Genomic DNA, 20,190 nt, shown 5'->3' with positions numbered 1-20,190 from the left:
CATATTATTTTTATGCTGTCACTGTCAGAATTTCAATCAACTATTATTATTGTTTTTAACCAATCAACTTTTGCACTCGGGGTTTTTTTCTTTATAAATTTGAGATATTTTTTAAAATCAGCCATTAAATTAATTAATTTTTAATTTATATAATTTAATAAACCTCCTTCGCGTCCTATAATTAATTCAAACATTTAAAACTTTGAAAACCCCATATAAACAAAATTTACAATGAAATCCTTTTTTTTTTTTCACTAAAAAAATGAAAATTCATTTATTTATAGTCCAAATAAATAGTTACGTCTGCAGCTGTACAAAATATAAATGAGTACAACCATCAATTTAAAATAATACAAAGGGTGTCAGAAAATATTGTATGTGCAGAGAATTATTCTGTGTCACTCATACATGAATAATAATAGTATCCAAGGATCTTAAAGTAAAATACTCGATTTTACTTTAGTGAAGTGTGCAATAACTTTGAGTTTTTAAACTTTCAACCAATAGAATCCTGAAGTTAAATGTTTCTGCGAAATTAATGTACTTAAATTAGGAAATAAAGTTTCAATAAAATGAAAATTAAGTCACATAAATGCTAACCATTACTCTAAAATAAATTGGTAGTGAAGAGAAATATTCATGTTATGTGTAACTATATTGTTTTTTTTTTTTGAGTTTTTCCGTCCCACAAGGCTTTAAAACGTGTCTGATAGGAGAAGGTTTTCACACTCTTATAAAGGGTGGTTTGTTCTCCTCCCCAACCAATGTGGGACATCACAATCTATGCCCCTTTGGGGCCCACCGTCCTCGCTGACACTCTTTTCTTCTTCCAATCAATGTGAGACTGCCCCCAAATCCACCCCCTTTGGGCCCCAGCGTCCTTATTAGCACACCGTATCATGTCTACCCCTCTTCGGAGAACAGCGAAAAGGCTGACACATCGTCCGGTGTCTGGCTCTGATACTATTTGTAACGCCCAAGATCCACTGCTAGCAGATATTGTCATTTTTATGATTTCTCTTTTGAGCTTCCCTCAAGGTTTTAAAATGTGTCTGCTACGGGAAGGTTTCCACCCCTTATAATTTGTGGTTTGTTCTCCTCCTCAATCAATAAAACATCACAATATGAGACATTTTTAATGAATTTAAAAAATAATATTATGCATAACCATAGATTTTCATCGTTCCTATAAGTTGTCTTAGAGTCATGTCGTTCTTATCTCAATTTAGCTATGTCAAAAGATTTGTCAAAGGTGTAGCCACAGCGGCTTCAGTGTCTAGCAAATAAGTTATAAATCTCGAAGGTATAATCATGATAAAGATCCAAGAAATTGTAACCTTAAAGGTGTAGGGTCATCGTAAAGATCCGTGGTAAAGCTAGCTACTTGATTAAATTTAATCGTCACGATTATAAATTATAATAAATAAAACTCTTAATTAATTAATTTCGGTAAAAATTCATTTTCCACCGATTTTTCTTTTCAAAAAGGAAATATAAAACGTGCTTTTAATTATAATGATGCCTTTGTTTTATTGGACAGAAAACTGTTGTACGTAAGACCAATTTCCCCCATTTTAGGCATCAACCTCGTTCACATCTTTCCCTTTTCAGAAGCTATTTCATTCATTGGTCAATTTCTTACGGCTGTACAGTAAAAAGTAACGCACGGCCGCACCGTATATATTCCCCAAGTATTAGCCGGCTTTTCCCATGGGCCCAGGCCCATGTGAGCCCAACGAGCCTCAGCCCATATATCAACTGCATAAGTAGGCCTCATTGTTTGTTATTCGAGCCCAATAAAACTAAACTGCAGGCCCAATACGGAGTAGAGGCCCAATAAGCCCATACAGATCACCATCAGCGTCTAAAATCATTGGCTGTCTTATATGTTCGTGTCCTCTAAAACCCTAGAAAAACCATTTCGTCACTTCGTTGGAGTCTGCAGTCTCGCAGCTTACTGTTAAGGTTTCTGAAGTTCAGCCATGTCGGATGTTGAGATTTCTCGTTCGGAGAAGAAGAAGAAGAAGCATCGGAGCAAGGATGAAGAAGTTTCACCAGTGGTAGCTTCCGACGAGCAGCCGCTCAAGGACGTTGCCGACTTTTTGATCAAGCCGCAAAGTTTTACTCCTCCGGTGGATACATCTCAATGGCCTATTCTTCTGAAGAACTACGACCGTCTCAATGTACGTACTGGACACTACACTCCTTTACCGTCTGGTTTCTCTCCTCTGAAGCGGCCTCTGATTGACTACATCAGGTATGGTATTCTCAACCTTGATAAACCGGCGAATCCTTCGTCGCACGAGGTTGTGGCTTGGATTAAACGGATTCTTCGGGTTGATAAAACGGGTCATAGTGGTACACTGGATCCGAAGGTTACTGGTAATTTGATTGTGTGCATTGATCGAGCCACGCGGCTCGTGAAGTCGCAACAGGGTGCTGGTAAGGAGTATGTGTGTGTTGCTCGTTTGCATTCTGCTGTGCCCGATGTTGCTAAGGTGGCTCGGGCTCTGGAGACGCTCACTGGAGCTGTGTTTCAGAGGCCGCCTTTGATATCGGCTGTGAAAAGACAGCTTAGGATTAGGACTATATATGAGAGTAAGCTTCTTGAATATGATGCTGATAAACATTTGGTTGTGTTTTGGATTTCTTGTGAGGCTGGAACTTACGTTAGAACGTTGTGTGTGCACTTGGGTCTCATTCTTGGTGTTGGAGGGCATATGCAAGAACTTAGGAGGGTGAGGTCTGGGATTTTGGGTGAGAAGGATAACATGGTTACAATGCATGATGTTATGGATGCTCAATGGGTTTATGATAATTTCAAGGATGAGAGTTACCTGAGGAGGGTAATTATGCCTCTTGAGGTGGTTTTGACAAGCTATAAAAGATTGGTTGTCAAGGATTCTGCTGTTAATGCTATTTGTTATGGTGCTAAGTTAATGATTCCAGGGCTGTTGAGATTTGAGAATGATATTGAAGTTGGGGAAGAAGTTGTACTTATGACCACCAAGGGTGAAGCCATTGCTCTTGGTATTGCTGAGATGACCACTTCTGTGATGGCAACTTGTGATCATGGCATTGTTGCAAAGATCAAAAGGGTTGTGATGGATCGTGATACTTACCCAAGGAAATGGGGACTAGGTCCAAGGGCATCAATGAAGAAGAAGCTTATTGGAGAAGGGAAGTTGGATAAGCATGGAAAACCAAATGAGAACACTCCTCAAGAGTGGCTGAGGAATTTGGTTTTGCCTACTGGTGGGGATTCATTGGTTGCAAGCGTGTTCGCTTCCGATACTGCCACTCCAAAGCAGAACGTTGCAGCTGATGAGGAAAAAGATGGTGTAGGGCAGAAGCGGAAACACGACGAGGAAACAGAAGCTGCAGCTCCTGCTAAGAAACTGAAAGGTGAAAAGGCCGAGGAAGCTGAAGAAGTTGAAGAATCCGGGAAGAAAGAGAAGAAAAAGAAGAAGAAAGATAAAGAGAAGGGAGGCATAGAAGCTTCAGATGATGAAAAAGCTGAGAAACCAGAGAAGAAAAAGAAGAAGAAAGACAAGGATGCAAAAGAAGCGGGTACACCGGAGACAGAGAAGTCGGAGAAGAAGAAGAAGAAGAAGAAAGACAAGGAGTCCGGAAATGATACTCAAAATGGCGAAGCAGATGGGCATGTTGATGGGGGGAGTGAGAAGAAAAAGAAGAACAAAGAAGAAGCCAGACGAATAAGAAAGATGTAGTTTTAGTTTCTAGATTGTAAGGCCATCATCTATTTCAGTTTCTAGATTTTGCAACATCTTTTCTATGCATTTTCTGTAGAATTTTTGCTTAAACACAAAATGGTATGGTAGGCTGTTCGATTGTTCTTACCAAAACTTCCTTGCTGCTGCTGCTGCTATTCCCTTCTGGATTTCATGTCGATCTTTCCATCTTTTGCAAGCCCCTAATGATGCTCGATTATCAAGAACCCCTCAAGGCTGGAAGCAGGAAATTGGCTAACATCTATGAACATATTGGGCCTGAGAGGGATCCATTGGGCTTTTGTTTTGGGCCTAAGAGTGATCCCATTTGCTTTTAAACGCTATTGCATTCTCATAAATTAATGTACGTGTATCATGAATGTAGCTTAGCTTCCAACAAATATTAGTCTAAATTGACTTGGGTCATTTTCTTTTTAAAGTCAACTCAACCATCGAGCTTAAATGTATGGAAGTCGAACATTTGTCAGCACTTATATACTCCATGTACGTGCTTTCATTAGTCTCGTTTCTTTTATTTTTTAAATCGGTAAAATTTGAAAATTTTCGCTACTAAATTTTTTAAAAGGTAACATTGAATTGGCACATCGAAGTCCAAACTCCTTTTCATGGCCTTCAACAAGCAAGCAAACAATTTTTCTTTCTTACAAAAATTTGCTTCAATTTTTACCCTCTTTTGTTCATTAAACTTTTGCCTTTTCATAAATACGGCGTCGTTTCTTAGATACCAACCCCATTTCCCCCAACCATCACAGTCTTGAAGGACCCCACTTATATTCCAATGCAAAAAAATACATAAAAGAAGACTGTCCTTCACCACAAAAGCCCCAATCCAACCTCTTATAATTATGATCTTAAAAAAAAAAAAACAAAAATTCAAAGTTCGTAAACAACAACCCTTCACTACACACTACCATTAAATGTACACGACGGTATATAGCCCTGAATCGTCTCTAAAATAACATTAAGTTGGTCAATACCGACACCAATTTCTTAAATAAATTTTCCCCAAAATTAAAAGAAAAAAATAATATGTAATTTGGTGTTTCTTAAGCAAATAGTGATGAGAGAGAAAAAGAAAAGGATCAAAAGAAGCTTATGGACTAAGAAACATCATCCCTAATGCCCTAAAAAGCAATAGAAAACAAGAGAAAAGTGTATATATATATATATATATATATATATATATATATATATTAAAAAAAAAAAGTTAATTCCTTTATTTGATGTGATTCTCCACTATTTATCTCTCCCAAACAAAACCCCATCAACCTTTACAAAAGAGAAAGAAAACCCAGAAAAACGCCATGAATTTTTCATCCATTCCTGCTTATCTTCATCCTTCTAATTGGCAACAGGTAACCCTTTTCTTTTCTTTTTCAATTAATAAAATTAAATCAAATAAAACATTAATATTCCTCCATTTTGTTCTTCAATATTCTTCACATATTTGATTTCATTCCCTTACTGTTTTCTTTGCTCAGCAAGTTTCCCATCAACTGGGAACTACTACTACTACTACTACTACCTCTGCACCCACTTCTCAGCTTCCTCCGCCTCCTCCTCCTCCACCGCCACCACCACCTCATGGCGGTTCCATCCGGCCCGGTTCCATGGCGGAGCGAGCTCGATTGGCTAATATTCCCATGCCTTATGCTACATTGAAGTGCCCAAGATGTGAATCAACCAACACAAAGTTTTGTTACTTCAACAATTATAGCCTAACTCAACCTCGCCACTTTTGCAAGACTTGCCGACGGTACTGGACGAGAGGTGGCGCTCTGAGGAACGTCCCGGTCGGGGGCGGTTGTCGGAGGAACAAAAGAAGTAAAGGGAGAAATTCTAAATCGCCCCCGGTTAGTTCAGACCGGCAACAACAAACTAGCGGTTCAGCTAATTCCTCATCAAGTGCAATAGCTTCCAATAATAGTGGACTTTCCCCACAGATCCCACCACACCGCTTCGCTCCTCTCCTCCACCACCACCACCAACAACTCACTGACTTCGACATCGGAGGCTTCAACTACGGCGGCGGCGGCGTACTCTCAGCTCCTGCCACCGCCGCCGCAGCCGGCGACGACCTGAGTTTCCAATTGGGTAACACTAATTTAGCTGGAGGAACAAGTATAGGATCTCTCTTGGGATTTGACCAACAATGGCGGCTCCAGCAACAAGCTCCCCAATTTCCCTTCTTGTCGAGCCTCGACCCTTTCGACGGCGGTAGTAGCGGCGGCGGCGATGGGTCGGGGTGGCAAATGAGACCAAAATTACCATCAGTATCAAGGAATTTAACCCAAATGGGAAATTCAGTGAAAATGGAAGGAACCCCAAATCATGAAGCTAACATTGGAAGGCAATTTGTTGGGAATGAACAATATTGGAGCGGTGGATCAATGGCATGGTCGGATCTTTCTGGCTTCAGTTCTTCATCTTCAACAAGAAACCCATTATAGAAATGTTATTTAGTTCTTCATGTGTGCCATCATCATCAGCCAAAACCCTAAAACAATATGGTGCTTCTTTTTTTTCTTTTAAAAATCATATATTTTTTGGGTTTTTTTTTCCTATTTTGTTTAGTTTTAGTAGTTAGGATTGAAGTTGTGGATGAGAAATGAGACCATTTTATGACCATATGGATAGATTATGTTTGTTTGTTCCTTAATCTTTGATATCAATTTCTCAAAATGCATGCTTTCAATATTCACACAATGATCGTTTAAACATAATAGTCTTATAATCATTAGATTTAAGGATACTGTGATATCCTGCATTAGTTGGAGAGGAGACCGAAACACCCTTTGTAAGAGGACAATATCTTACCGTCTTTAGAGAAAGCATGAAAGGAAAAACCCAAAGAGGACAATATCTGCTAACGGTGGACTTAAGCTTACAGATACCTACATAAATATTTTATAAAACGACAACATCAACACCGAAACATGTTCTTCATTCTATTTTATATGTGGGATTATGTGAGGTCTCACATTGGCTGGAGAGGGGAACGAAATATTGTTTATAAAGGTGTAAAAACCTTTTCTTAGTAGACGCGTTTTAAAATCGTAAGATTGACCGTGATTGAAGTAAAAGCCCTTTTTAAAGCTTTTATTTGTTTAAAACGTTCCCATAAAAGTCTATATGGTTTATCTTCATTCTAGACAAAGGGTTCGTAGTAAAACAAAGGCAAGTCTTTTTTATTTTTTGGGGCACTTTTCATTTCTCTTGCCATTTTTCAACCTATTTCCGAACTTATTATCTTAATCTTTTTCGTACATATAAGAAACTCGTTATGTGAATCAGAACGACGTTTTTCAATTAGGGTATCGACCTAAACGACGAACAAACACTCGAACATGAGAACAAGAGATCATCCAAAGAATGGACGAGCTCCGAGGAGAGAGACAAGAACCATGGTTTTAGAGACCTACCTTAACTGCCGAGCCGAACTTTATCAAGAGAGATGAACATTAGTTATCCCTAAGAGGGAAAGCATTTAGTTAAAGCAATCTCCAAACTTCACTTAGAGTTGAGTGAACACAAAGGTAAAAAGTACAAAAAACGGTGCGTTTTAGTCATGGGTTAGTACTTGCTATTACAACAACCAAAATTAGAGAGCATGACTTAGAGCTCCATACCTATGTTGCTTGTTTTGGCGATTACTTCGAACTCAGCAAATTTTAATTCTCGAAAGAGTTGGTGAACGTAATCTTAGATTTGACAAACTTCGTTCGAGTTTATTGATTATTATCTGGATTATGATCGATTAAAGAGATCTCGAACCATCCTAGTATCAAATTTACGGGTTCAAATTGAGGCTTAGACTTAGCATGATTCATGTGTTCGTTCATTAGGGTTTGATCCATTCATATATATAGATGTTATTAGTTTAGTTCTCGAGATTGTCGATATTGACCAAAACGTCGACCCCGCTTATACTTGCCATCATTATGACATAAGATTTTGGAATTAAAAATAAATAAGAATTTATAAATATAATTCTCAAATTTGGTAGTCATTGTCCCAATAATTTGGCCTGCATCAATGCCAATGAAACGGTGTGTATTAATTGGCTTAGTGCAACCCAAATGATTAGCACTCTAACTAAAGTACATTTTCTTATTAGAAATTAAAATTTTTAATTTTTTAAAATTCAATTTATCAATATTTTTTTATTTTATACAAAATAATTATCAATTATACACATAGAAAATAGGAATAAAGGAGAAATAAATAAGAAGATGAATTTTTTATTCTAAAAAAAAAAAAAAGATTGGGAATTTAGTCATCAAAATGAAACCCCACGCGCTCTCCGCTAAAGTGTGAGTGAGAAAAGAGAATTACACGCGCTTGAGAGGTGTAGTTAGATCACGCATCACAAGGCGACAAATCTCTGTTTTGTCAGTATTACAGCGGGCCCAGTTTTAGCTCCCATGTTTGAATTGCACGCACTTTTCGACTGCGTAAAATTACACATTTTTACAGAAACTTACAAAAATGGCCCCCCGTATTTTTCTCCACGTCCTAATTTCCTCAATTATTACATAAAATTCCCTAAACTCACTCAAATTACACAAAGTACACAGTACCACTCCCCTGCACGGACCCCGTCTCAACATTCCATCTTTTCATTTCCATTTCCATTTTTATTCTTAATTCTTTTTTTTTTTTTTTTTTTTATAAAATTTTTTAAAAATAATAATAAATAGTACAATTTTTATTAATTTTTGTGAGATTAAATAGTACTATTTTTTTTATTTTTATTTTTATTTTTGTGCATTACTTAAAAAAGGTAGTAGTCAAAAGCCAGCATTGAGTTTAAAGCTGAATCTAAGTTGCTTTCTTTTTTAGTTTTTACTGTTCTTTCTTTTATTATTATTTTTATATTAATTTTTCAAAAAAATTATATTGTTTATTTTCACAAGAGATATTAATTAAATTAATTTATTTTTCACATGCATGCAAATTAAATCTTGAACTCATCCATTAACACTATTTTTATTTTTTATTTTAGCTAAATTAATTTTTAATTGAAAATAAATTTTTTGAATATTTAACTTTTTAGCCTATAATTTATAGGAAATTTTCGATGTGGCCATGCAAAAACTGAAAATATCTTTTATTTTTAGATATCATATTATAAATACAATAAAACTATATTTATTTATTTATTTAATAATTTTCTTTATTTTAAGTAAATTAATTTTTAAGTGAGGATGAAAATTTTGAATATTTAGCTTTTTAGCCTATAATTTATACGAAATCTTGGATGTAGCCATGCAAAAAGCTGAAAATATCTTTTATTTTTAGGTGTCATATTATAAATATAATATAAATATATTTATTTATTTAAAAAAAATTAAAAAAAAAAAAAGAGGAATCTTGGAGGGGTGTTTGGATTTAGCTTTTGCAACAATCGAGGGTTCTTACTAACAACGAATAAAGCTCTCACATTCAACCAACACACTCTGGAAAACTAACTTTTTTTTTTTTTTTTTTTTATAATTTTAATTTTTTTCCTCTTTTTTTTTCTACAGTTTTACGAGAAAATCTCGTGGTTGGTCGGTTGGTAGAGGAGACGAAATTAATTAAAATTAAAAAACGAACCTCTCATAATTATATCTTTGAAACAAACCTTGATTTAATGAGCGTCCAAAGGGAGGAAAAGTATCGGAGAAATGACTCGAAATTCTAAGCAAAATCTTAACGTTACCTTACCCACACTTTTAATCTATGTTCGTGTCGTATTTCTCTCTAAAGGAGTGATTAGTTTACTAGACATTAGTGAAACAATGTGACTAATCTATTTTCTTCGAAGAGGATGATAGGTTTAGGATACAACTCGAGTACTATTAAATCTCAAAATTGACCGGTCAGTGTGAACTTATCCATCTGGGTATTCATTATTCAAATAGGAATCTATTTACTTACAGATTATGGTTTTTGTATTTGGTAGGTCTCCAACATTCTCTCGATAATCTACGTTGGTTATTCACGAAATAAAACAGGAACTTAGGGTCATTTTAAACCCTAATAAAGGTATAGATTAGATACTAAATAAAAGAGTAGATCCACACAAAAGATATACGCATATTATCTCTCTTGAAAATCTTGGAATTAAGAGAGAGAAGAATGAAGGATTTATGCTCAAGTTCTCACGTTCTCCCACATGAATTCAATCATGCAACCATGGCCCATACACATTTGAGATTCCCAATTAAACATCACATTCACCAAATTTTGCATTTTCGATCATATTCGATCTCGTCTTTTTCTTCGGTTAAGTATGTTAAACTCGAACGAAGAAAATAAATTAGAAGTGGAAATAAGTCTGTGTTCGATAAAATAGAAAGTAGAATAATAAGATTAGAATGAAAGAGGCATTTTTTTCACGGGTTTTATTTTAAGCTTAAGATTCGAGATTCAAATCTGAATCGGACATAATAATATATATAAATAAATAAAAAAGGAAAAGAAATTGATGTGAATTTTGAAATGGGTTTGTCAAAAAGGAATCATCTTTGCAATAGTTCCTTCCTTCACACATAAACTTTGTCCATCTCTTTGGATTCCTTTGCAAAATATATATGAATCAACAATTTCATTCAAACTAAACCTTTTGGGTCAATCTTTTTAAACCAAAGATTCAAAAGTTTTAAAAGCAACCCATTATCGAGGGACTCTTATTTCACCATATTTTGATCATAATGAACATATAGTCGTAATTTTAATAGCCAAATCCATTGTCCGTCTTAGTCAGCTTCACAGTTATAAAACGCATGTATTAAGGAGATGAATCCTTCAAACCCTTATGAAAAATATTTCGTTCTCTTCTTCAACTAATATGGGATCTCACAGTAATAGCTATGAAGTTAGATTTTTACTAGACTTTTTTTTTTTCCTCGTTTTGAGAACAACCTAGATTTTGATGATCGAGATTCTGACAACCATGGTTGAAAATACAACAATCCTTCAAGAGCCCTTGTGTGCAGCTAAGTCCTTCGACGAATCTCTCAATTACTTGCATGCTCAAATCGAACGATAGTGAGAGTGAAAGACTCTGTTGCCCAAATCGTTAAGCAACCGTTCTATTCCACACATATTTGTTGACGTGGATTAAAAGAGTAACTTAAATTCATCAAAACTATGAATTTTGATTCGGTGGGAGATTCAATCATTGTTAAAAAAAATAAAAAAATTATTTTAGGTAATATGGATGCTTACGTGGAGCACTTAAAAGAAAAGGAAAGAAAAGGAAAGAATATTAAAATTTCTTTTTGGATTAGAATTGGCAAACGACAAGACCAAAAGCAAAGACATTTCTTCAATGAATCGTAGAACGACAACAAATGGAATGGCCGAACGACAATTAAAGCCATGACAACGACTTCAACATTCAAAGCCCAAGTACGTTAGTTGGGCCCAACTTACAAGACCTTTGGGCCTAGCCCAAATAATATTTTATATTTAACATCAAGTAACTGTACAGAGGAATCACTCTGCCCTATGGCTGATGGCTCACACATTGGCTGGGTCTGAAGTTTTCATGATCAAGAAGCTTCATCAGAAGCTTTTCCACCCTCTTCGAGCTGCTGGTTGGTTTAACATCATGGGGACTGCCATAGGCCACACAAGGACCCTTCTCCGAGATTGAGTTCGAGTTCGAGTTCGAGTTCGAGTTCCTCACGCACCAGGCACCCAGTGTGAACTGCCCCTTTGCCCTCTTTAAAAGTTCCTCGTCGGTTCTGTTAAGTACCGAACTATGCTCAGCAAAGCTTCGTGCAAAAAGGAGACCACTTTGGACCATGTCGATGAAATGTTCGGACGATAGATTAATCGGGTGTTGGTTCGGAGGATTGTCCCATTTCGTATAATGCAAGTCTTGGTTCACCGTAGTGTTTTGGTGGTCTTTGTGGTTGCAAATGATAGTGTGAAAGTAACCCTCCGATGAAGACAAGAAATTGGTGTAGTACATGAGGAGAGTGCGAGGGAGATATTGTCCCATCCCCATATGCAAAATTCCAGAAATGGCTTCGTGAGAACCACCCATGAAGATCCTGGCAAATAGCTTTCAATATCAGAGTATATTAGTTTGTGTTAGGAATCACGGACCTCCACAATGATATGATATTGTCCACTTTGAGCATAAGTTCTCGTGGAAGACTTCATATCAATAGAGATGTATTCTTTACTTGTAAACCTATGATCAACCTCTTAACTAGTCGATAGAGGATTCCTCTCTCAACAATTCTCAACAATCCTCCCCTCGAACAATGTACACCATAGAGCCTTCCATATGGCCTATGGTGCCCTCAAACAACCTTCCCTTAATTGAGGCTCGACTCCTTCTCTGGAGCCCTCGAACAAAGTACAACCTTTGTTCGACAGTTGAGTCACTTTTGACTACACCTTCGAGGCTAGTAACTTCTTTGTTTGATATTTGAGAATTCAATTAGCATTGCTAAGTTAAAAAGCATGACTCTGATACCATGTTGATATTGTCCACTTGCTTCTGGTTTCCCCAAAAGGTCTCATATCAATAGAAATGTATTCCTTACCCGTGATCAACCCCTTAGTTAGCCGATGTGGGACTCTTCTCCCAATAATTCTCAACATACTTTGAAGAATATCTAAATCAAATGTTCAAACTTCTAAATTTTATGTCACCCAATGAAAACCAGAAATCTGCTAATGTTAATTCTCCATCTCATTGACTCGAGTCTAGCACGGTTAATATCTCATTGAACATTATTATGATTGAAATGTCAGGAATAGCAAACCAACCAAATGGTGGATGAAAAATGTTATATAGGATCATAGGAACAGCCTTACCTGTAAATAGCTTGAACGACGACGGTATCGACATTCGCTCTTTTGCCCAAAACACTCCAGATTTCTTTGCAAGATATAAGCCAGGATCTATCATTATAGTCTTTGCTCCCAAAGTCCCTAGATCAGTCATGAAACAATTTAGATAATAATGTTCATATCCAAAGGGATATTTGTGAATAGCGATGCACTGCGAGGAGCGGGCTTATTCTTTCCAACCAAGATTACTTGAGTGCTCAACGAAGTTCAAATCCCTTGGCAAGAAGGAGAATACATGCAAAAGATCTGGAACACAAACATATAAACAGTTGAATGAATCACACTGCAAATTCAATTCTTCCTCCTAAAGATCAGAGATGACAGAAAAACAAGAATTTATGAGTTCTTGCAACATGATTTTACAAATCTGCAGCCAGAACAGAACAGTTCAGTTGAACTTTCTTCTAATTTTTGGGAAGGTAATGCAACTGGCGAGCAAGATCATAACATGTATCCTAAAATCTAGCAACTGAATGATATATGAGTTTTTGAAAATATAGCCACAGATAATCAAGAATCAAGTCAGCAAAAGTTTAAACAGATGGTTGCTGATAGGAAATCATATGATACCAAGAGAAAATTTCTCTAATTCAAGTGAGGCACATATCTAAAGCAACAAGATCTCAACTAGATTGTGAATTGAACACCAAGACCTCATGAGCTAAAGAAACTACCGTCTTGCGAGACCAGAGGATAATCAGAGGCGCTTAGATTAATGAATCAATCCCAATCATTAGCGCGATTCAGCAATATCGCAATCGCCTGAAGCGTAGAAGCAATCATAGTTGGACCTTTATCAGTGATCAAATTGGCCTTTCCTACAACCATCACATTCCTGAACTCTCTCAATACGCTCTCCGACTTCACGTATTTCGCTAGTTCGAGTCTCTCGGAATCCGAAGCTTCCAGATCAAGATGTAGCAGATAGTAGTTCCTCGGATGATATGCCGCCTGAAGAAGCCGCCTCATCGATCCGCCATCTCCTTTCGTTCCTGATATCAAATACGCAAATCTCGGCAATGGCGGAAGCCCTAACTCCAGCCTTTCATTGTCATTGGAGTCTAGTACGAATCTCGTTGCGCCATGGGAAGAAGATTTAGGGTACCCGGAAGTAACAATCAGAACGAATACCAGAAAGAGCAAGAAAAATACAGCCAATGGCATCAGCCATTTCCGATCTGGATAATAGGGATTGTGAATCTTCTTCATTTGAACTTCCTAACATCAATTTGGAATGCGATATCGGAAGACGAACTGATGCAAACTGGTTGCCCGGAGCTTAAACCCTAAACCTCGATCTGCAGTTGCAACTCAGAGGAAGCTGAATCGAATTGTTGAACTTGAACCCTAAGTAGATGAAAATTGATACGGTTTTTTATGGCTTTATGGGTGAATTTGAAGATTTTGATGCTTGAGAAAAAGGTCGGAAGGTGAAAGTGTGCTGTCGGCGGCAATGGTCAGTGGCAGACTCCGTTGATGTAAAATAAAATTGAAGAGGGAAAAATATGACCTTCCAAAGAAATTTAAAATGTTCGTCACACAATATTGTACTTCATTCGAGCATTTAATTTCCATGTAAAAAATATGTTGACTTTATTAATTTTATGAAAAATTTTGATAAAATAAATTTGACTTTGACTTTAAATTTTCGTGTTCAAAAGATCGAGTGATCAGTTCTGTTCAAATTTAATCGAGTTTAGGTTTAACACTCTTAACTAATGTATTGTTCTCCACTCCGAGCCTAACGTCCTCGCTCGCACACCGTGCCTCCAACTGATGTGGGATCTCACAATCTACCCTAGGGCTCAACGTCCTTATTGACACAGTTCAAGCTCACCGTTAGTAGATATTGTCTTATTTGGGCTTTCCCTTACGGACGTTCTCTCGAGATTTTAAAAATCGTTTATTAGGGAGATATTTTCACATCTTTATAAAAAATGTTATGTTCCTCGCTCTAACCGACGTACGATCTCACAATCCACCCTCTCTTGGGGGCCCAATGTACAGTAGCTACTATACTAAATATATGTGATTGAGTTATCGTGCTCCAAAGATAGGTAAACAACCACGCGGATAACATGAACACAAAACTGCGAACCTTAGCGAGATCAAATTAAATTATATCAATCAGTTTTAAGGTGATGAAATGGTTTCGATTATAAAAATTGATATTTAGTTTACATAAGTTAGGAGTTAACTTATATCTAACAGTAACCTGATTTATGTCTAAGATTAAACTGGATTAATTAAAATAAATAATTGGAATTATCTAAATAATAAAGTTAGAAATATTCCAACATTTTCAATGGTATGTATTCAATAAGATAGAAATTATATCTTGGCATTTATGATTAATTAAAGCTAAAGTGGAAAATGAAATATAATGTCAACACGTGTAACACCAAGAAGAAACAGCCTTTTGCGATTTGGATTGAATCAAATTCAATCCAAATTTCAAAATTATATGAAATCGGGACCCATTTAATCGGACTTTTTCCACAAAATTTCACGAAATCGAGACCAGTTCTGGAAATAATTTTCGATGTGGTTCGATATTGCAGCAATCGGAATCTCTCTACGTGGAAGAAGAAGAAGAATTTTCAAACTAAATTGCCGGCATCCGGCAGACCTTGCTGGTAATCGTCGTTCCTAGAAGCCGCTGGCCGCGGCGGTGCTCGGTTGTTAATCGGCCGTTTAACGGCGATGGCGACGGTGGCGCGACAAACAGGGCAATTGGGGTGAGAATAGAGCCACATGTCGATGCAATCTACATGAAAAGAGTGTTTACAGGCGGCGAGTTGCCGGACCTTCTCGCCGTCGGCGAACGCCGATAGGCACACAGGACACTCGTTACCGACTTCCTTACAGTGCTGGTCCTTGTTGTACATAACAGCCGCCGCCACATCATTAGAAATACGATTCACAGCCACCATGGTGACGGCGGCGCCGGATAGCCTGGCAGATCTCCGCGGCCAGAGGCGGAGGAGATTGGGGGAGCACTTGATGGCGATGAAGAAGGAGTAGACAAGGGCGGGGATGATGATAACAGCGACGAGGGCGAGGATGAACTCGATTGGAGAGAAAGCAACGGTCCGACGAGGGGAGGGGAACGGCGACGTTGGTCGATTCATCACGGTGGTGATGGGGTCCATGGCGGAGGAGAGGTGGGAGGGGATTCTTATCGTGTAAGAGCTTAATTAGAAAATTGGAATTTTTATTATTTTTATTTGGATTTGTTGGATTATTGTTTGATAATGATTTTTCTTTAATTTTGTCCTAAGAAAATATAAAAAAAAAAAAAAATGAATTTTATCACTCATCAACCAATCATCTCAATTCTTTTTTTATGATAATGTTTAAAAGAATGGCTAAATTAATATAAATATCTAATTTTTCCACTTTTTTTTTAATATTTAAAATTTTTTAAAATTTTAAAAATACACTTAAACATTGAATATTTTTCAAAAAAGAAATATTTTAATTAAGTAAGGTTCATCATATTATTAAATATAATAAAATGTATGTTAAAATATCATAATAAAAATATTTCCCTAATACAATAGTTATTTATTAAGTAGGTAATGGAAAATATTTAGTTAATAAGGATTGGGAAAGCTAATAGAGGGGTTGTGGATACCCTCATGGTGATGGCTATGCAGTTTACCTGCTTTATCGTTTATGCAACTTGAAAATGTGGGCCACTGCCTGTGCCATTGACAAGACATGGCTTTACCTTTTCCCATGGCCGCGACCAACGTAGAGCATGCGTCGGTTTAGAAGTAGGTGGTTCGAATCCACAATCTCAGCTGATGCTTAGTTCAACAAACAAGATAGATGTTAGGTACTTCCCAGTCGAGTTATGTTAATGATCTAAACCGTTTCTAGTCATACTCTTGCTCGATGAAATTCAAGTGGTTGAGGTTAACATTAGAACGATACCAATTCACATGTTAATGCAACAGATTACGACATTTTAAGATCCCGAGACAAGGATCTCACCTACCTCGAGATTTACATCCAACAACATGGGAGGTTCACAAACACTTTGAACAATTTAAGAAACTTAGTAGTAGAAATGGATACGATTCTCAGAACACAGCAAGAAGAATATGAGGCTAACATTACTGAAATTTATGAACATTATGCAGCCATATTTGCCAGAAGATTTCAAGTAGTATCATTTTCTTTCTCTTTTTTCAGAACGAAATCTGGTACGAACATAAAGTCCGATGCAAACCGGGTACCCTTCGACATTCTGTAATGAACTGAATGCAGATATGGGAACATAAGCAGTAGATGTAAAGAAGGAATAAGTTTCAGTATTGATATTAACCAAATGATCATCCATTTTCAAGAATCATGACTATGATGATCGTCGGGTTCTATCAATATGACACCAGATGCATAAGACGTAACGAAAATCGAAAAGAAAAATGTGATGAGCAGATTGAGGTTCATAAAATTCTATCTTGTGGTATACGTTAGTAAACCAACCATGCATCGACAATGCCAACAAGACATCAAACTTTAAAGAAGTGCCTACCTCAACTTAACATTAGATTTGACTCCCAGGAGTGGTCGAAGGCAAACATGGACCTCGTGTTCTTCCGAACCTTCCCGGAGTTTGGGGACCATAATCTCAAGAATGGACCCAGGTCCATCGTAGTATGCTTCAATGTTAGCATCTTCAGGAATTCGAGTCAGAAGAGGAATTTCTCTCACGAATTCACCAGGAGGACAGTGTTCGGGATACGAATCTAAAAGCTTGAAAGTTCTATCGTGCCTCTTGATGAACGGCATACGAGATGTGCTCACACAAGAAACCTTTATAATACCATGTGTGAGAGTATTCCTCCACGAAACTTTGACACTTCGTAGATCAACAAAGGGCAAACTGATGATTATTAAATAACCCTCACCGTCTTCATATATCGTCTTTGCAGCTGTAACAGGCCCGTTAATGTTCTTCATAACTCCGCTAAAGTCGTTCAACCACTGCAGACCATTCAAGTGCTTGTCCATATCTGAAACCCAGTTGGGAGGATGGACTGTCAACACGCTATCATCGTCATTCATATTAGGAGATGAACTCTTCCTCCTCTTGCTGGTAACAGGAGATGAATCCATCATATCATAGCTGTTGTGGTTAGACAAATGTAGTGTTGATCCATTGAGCAATTTCTTTGGTGGAGGATTTGAAGCACTTTTGACAGAAGGAACAGGCCTCTCAAGTTCAAAATCAGGGCAAGAAAGGTTCCTCCATGAGCTAAAACCGCTCGCTTCAGGTGGGATGACGAAGTTTAAGTCTCGACCCGTTAGTTCTACCCATCTCTTCTGTAGATCTTCATCGAGTGACATTAGATTGGGAGATTTAACAACCTCGATTCCGTGTACACACTGAGGATTTGAGAGACCCCTGTAATGCTTTCGTTGCATTCGGTGTGAGCGAACGAAACCTTTTTCAGCACCGAATGGGAAGGCAGGCTCACCTTGGCGAGAATGCCCATTCATATAACTTCTAAGCTGCATTTTACCTAATGCATTCTCAGGCCTCTCCTTGAAAGCCCACATGTACATGTTCTCCATGTCATGTTGGACCATGAAAACATCAATCTTAAGATCCGACTTCTCAAATCCTGAAACACCGTTGCTATCACGGGTAATCTTAGCCTTCGATTTCTCGTTTAACACAGGCTTGAAGTAGAAACTAAAGAAAAACCAAGCACCCCAGATGCTGTCAACGCGCTTGGTGCATTTTCGAACAACCTTCGGAACAGTTAAAAAAGTTTCGGTCTCATAAACTTGTGAAGAAGCAAGCCCAACATCTAACATGTTACAATGATCAGAATTCCATGGCTGCAGAGTGTAGCTGCAATCAGTTGACAATGGTAAGTTTATGTCAGGAGGACGGGGAAGAACGATCTGTCTGTTCATTTCCAAATCCAGTTCTTCGTGAGACGAGGCACTTGAATCCATGAATAGAAGAGTAGATGGATGATGATTCTCTAGTGAAAGGGCTGTGAGGAGAGAATCTCCCATTTCAGTTCATCTCTTATGAACTCATATTTGTTTCTGGGAAGTTGAATAGGAAAAAAGGGAAAGAAAAAGAAAACACCGACTGAAGAAAATAACCCTGTAAACACTCTGATGATGTCAATCCCCAGTGTATCTTCCCTCCATCAAAACCCTAGATTTTCCAATCAGAGAACAAATTACTCACAATCTCAACGATTCAAAAAGGAACAAACAATCCCAACAAAAACAGATAAATCGAAACAACAAATCCAAATGTTCGTTTAAAACATCCACTTCTCAATCGCCAATACACTAAATCGGATAGAAATCTTCCTAAAAACGCCCTAAATCACTCAGAAACGCCGATTTCAGATCCAAATATGAAAAAAAACCAAATCGAATCCATCACAGAAATCAACGATTAGCCAATGAACAAGAAAATCTAAACAAAACCTAAAATCGGATATACCTTTTGGGATAAGCATCGGGAAATCGAGAGGTTGAAGGGCCTCCAAAACCGACAAGAACTTTCATCTCCATCGTATCGTCAACAACCATCCCTGAAATCGCTCAGTTCTTCGATTTCTTCTTCTTCTTCCCCCTTCTTCCTGTCGTAAAAACCAGAGAAAAACGGAACAAAGCAGGGCTGCGGCAGGGTAGAATGAAAAGGGGGCGAGGGATTTTGGAGTCAAATGCTGCAGCCTCGTTTTAAAGGAGAAAATTCGAGGGTCAAAACCAAAACTACAGCACAGCCCACTTTGAAAAATCTCTGTTGCATCGTATTCTCCCCTTCTTAAATAACAACAAAACATTTCCCAAAGCTTAAACAACAAGATCATCACTTCCAATAAAGTGATATGGAGTTTGTTATTTAGTTACAGATTCATTTAAGGAAAAGGTCAAGATTTATGTTAGGCACTCTAAAAGTGCAGAACATTATTACACGACAACACACCCATCCAATCACTCCCAACCATAGAAATTAGTGGAACAAGACGTTGATTACGTTCTAAGCTCTACGCCCATACCCACCCAATCATATTAAAATCTTCAATCTTTCTTAATATTCTTTTAATACTTAATCTCCACTTAATTAAAATAACAACACTTTAATGGTATTGCTAGTTCAAGGGTTAACCAAGCCAACTAAATCAAAGTTTCAATCATATTCTCAATTTTATTTTATGGTTAATTTGATTAACTAAATGGTTATAATAAATGGTTATAATGATATGATTATTTGTCGAGCTAACTTTTACCGTAATAGATGGATAATCAAACACGATATATAAACAAAATTTATTAATGATTTATATAGTTTTTTTTTTTTTTTTATGACAAACGTAACGACGTGTTACCAATTAAGCTAAAGTTATTCGTTTATGGCCCACAACCAATTAAGCTAATGATGATAAGTATATTAAAATAATTAATGTGCTTAATTATTCATATTAATGGAGCATTATATTAAGCTTAGTCTACCTCTCAATAATGTCTTGGTGGTCCATTATAATAATTTTGACAATAACATGTTACTCAACCTAATGTTTACTTATGTAAATCT

The 20,190-nt window shown here is 37.1% G+C and overlaps 4 protein-coding genes and 1 pseudogene across 4 annotated transcripts; 2 read left to right on the top strand and 3 right to left on the bottom strand.

Moving 5' to 3' along the window:
* Window positions 1-1,894: 1,894 nt before the first annotated feature.
* Window positions 1,895-3,923, top strand: LOC111470135 (H/ACA ribonucleoprotein complex subunit 4-like). Its single transcript, XM_023115634.1, has one exon. The coding sequence runs from the start codon at window positions 1,983-1,985 to the stop codon at window positions 3,729-3,731; it is 1,749 nt and encodes a 582-aa protein (XP_022971402.1). The 5' UTR covers window positions 1,895-1,982; the 3' UTR covers window positions 3,732-3,923.
* Window positions 3,924-4,985: 1,062 nt separating this feature from the next.
* LOC111470157 (dof zinc finger protein DOF2.4-like) lies at window positions 4,986-6,410 on the top strand. Its single transcript, XM_023115661.1, has 2 exons — window positions 4,986-5,107; window positions 5,234-6,410. Exons 1-2 carry the CDS (start codon window positions 5,057-5,059, stop codon window positions 6,200-6,202), a joined length of 1,020 nt encoding a protein of 339 aa, XP_022971429.1. The 5' UTR covers window positions 4,986-5,056; the 3' UTR covers window positions 6,203-6,410.
* A 4,596-nt stretch (window positions 6,411-11,006) lies between these two features.
* Window positions 11,007-14,127, bottom strand: LOC111470233 (annotated as a pseudogene).
* Window positions 14,128-14,962: 835 nt separating this feature from the next.
* On the bottom strand, window positions 14,963-15,875 carry LOC111470149 (RING-H2 finger protein ATL33-like). The gene has a single exon (XM_023115650.1). It carries the CDS (start codon window positions 15,761-15,763, stop codon window positions 15,212-15,214), a length of 552 nt encoding a protein of 183 aa, XP_022971418.1. The 5' UTR covers window positions 15,764-15,875; the 3' UTR covers window positions 14,963-15,211.
* Window positions 15,876-16,708: 833 nt separating this feature from the next.
* On the bottom strand, window positions 16,709-19,468 carry LOC111470161. The gene is made up of 2 exons (XM_023115666.1): window positions 19,096-19,468; window positions 16,709-18,798 (listed from the first exon to the last, which is right to left on the bottom strand). Exon 2 carries the CDS (start codon window positions 18,648-18,650, stop codon window positions 17,151-17,153), a length of 1,500 nt encoding a protein of 499 aa, XP_022971434.1. The 5' UTR covers window positions 18,651-18,798; window positions 19,096-19,468; the 3' UTR covers window positions 16,709-17,150.
* Window positions 19,469-20,190: the final 722 nt, after the last annotated feature.

This window comes from Cucurbita maxima, unplaced genomic scaffold (genome assembly GCF_002738345.1).
Source record: "Cucurbita maxima cultivar Rimu unplaced genomic scaffold, Cmax_1.0 Cma_Scf00043, whole genome shotgun sequence".
NCBI lineage: Eukaryota > Viridiplantae > Streptophyta > Magnoliopsida > Cucurbitales > Cucurbitaceae > Cucurbita > Cucurbita maxima.
The sequence above is the reverse complement of the archived record's forward strand: the minus strand, read 5'-3'. Positions and strand labels throughout refer to the sequence as shown.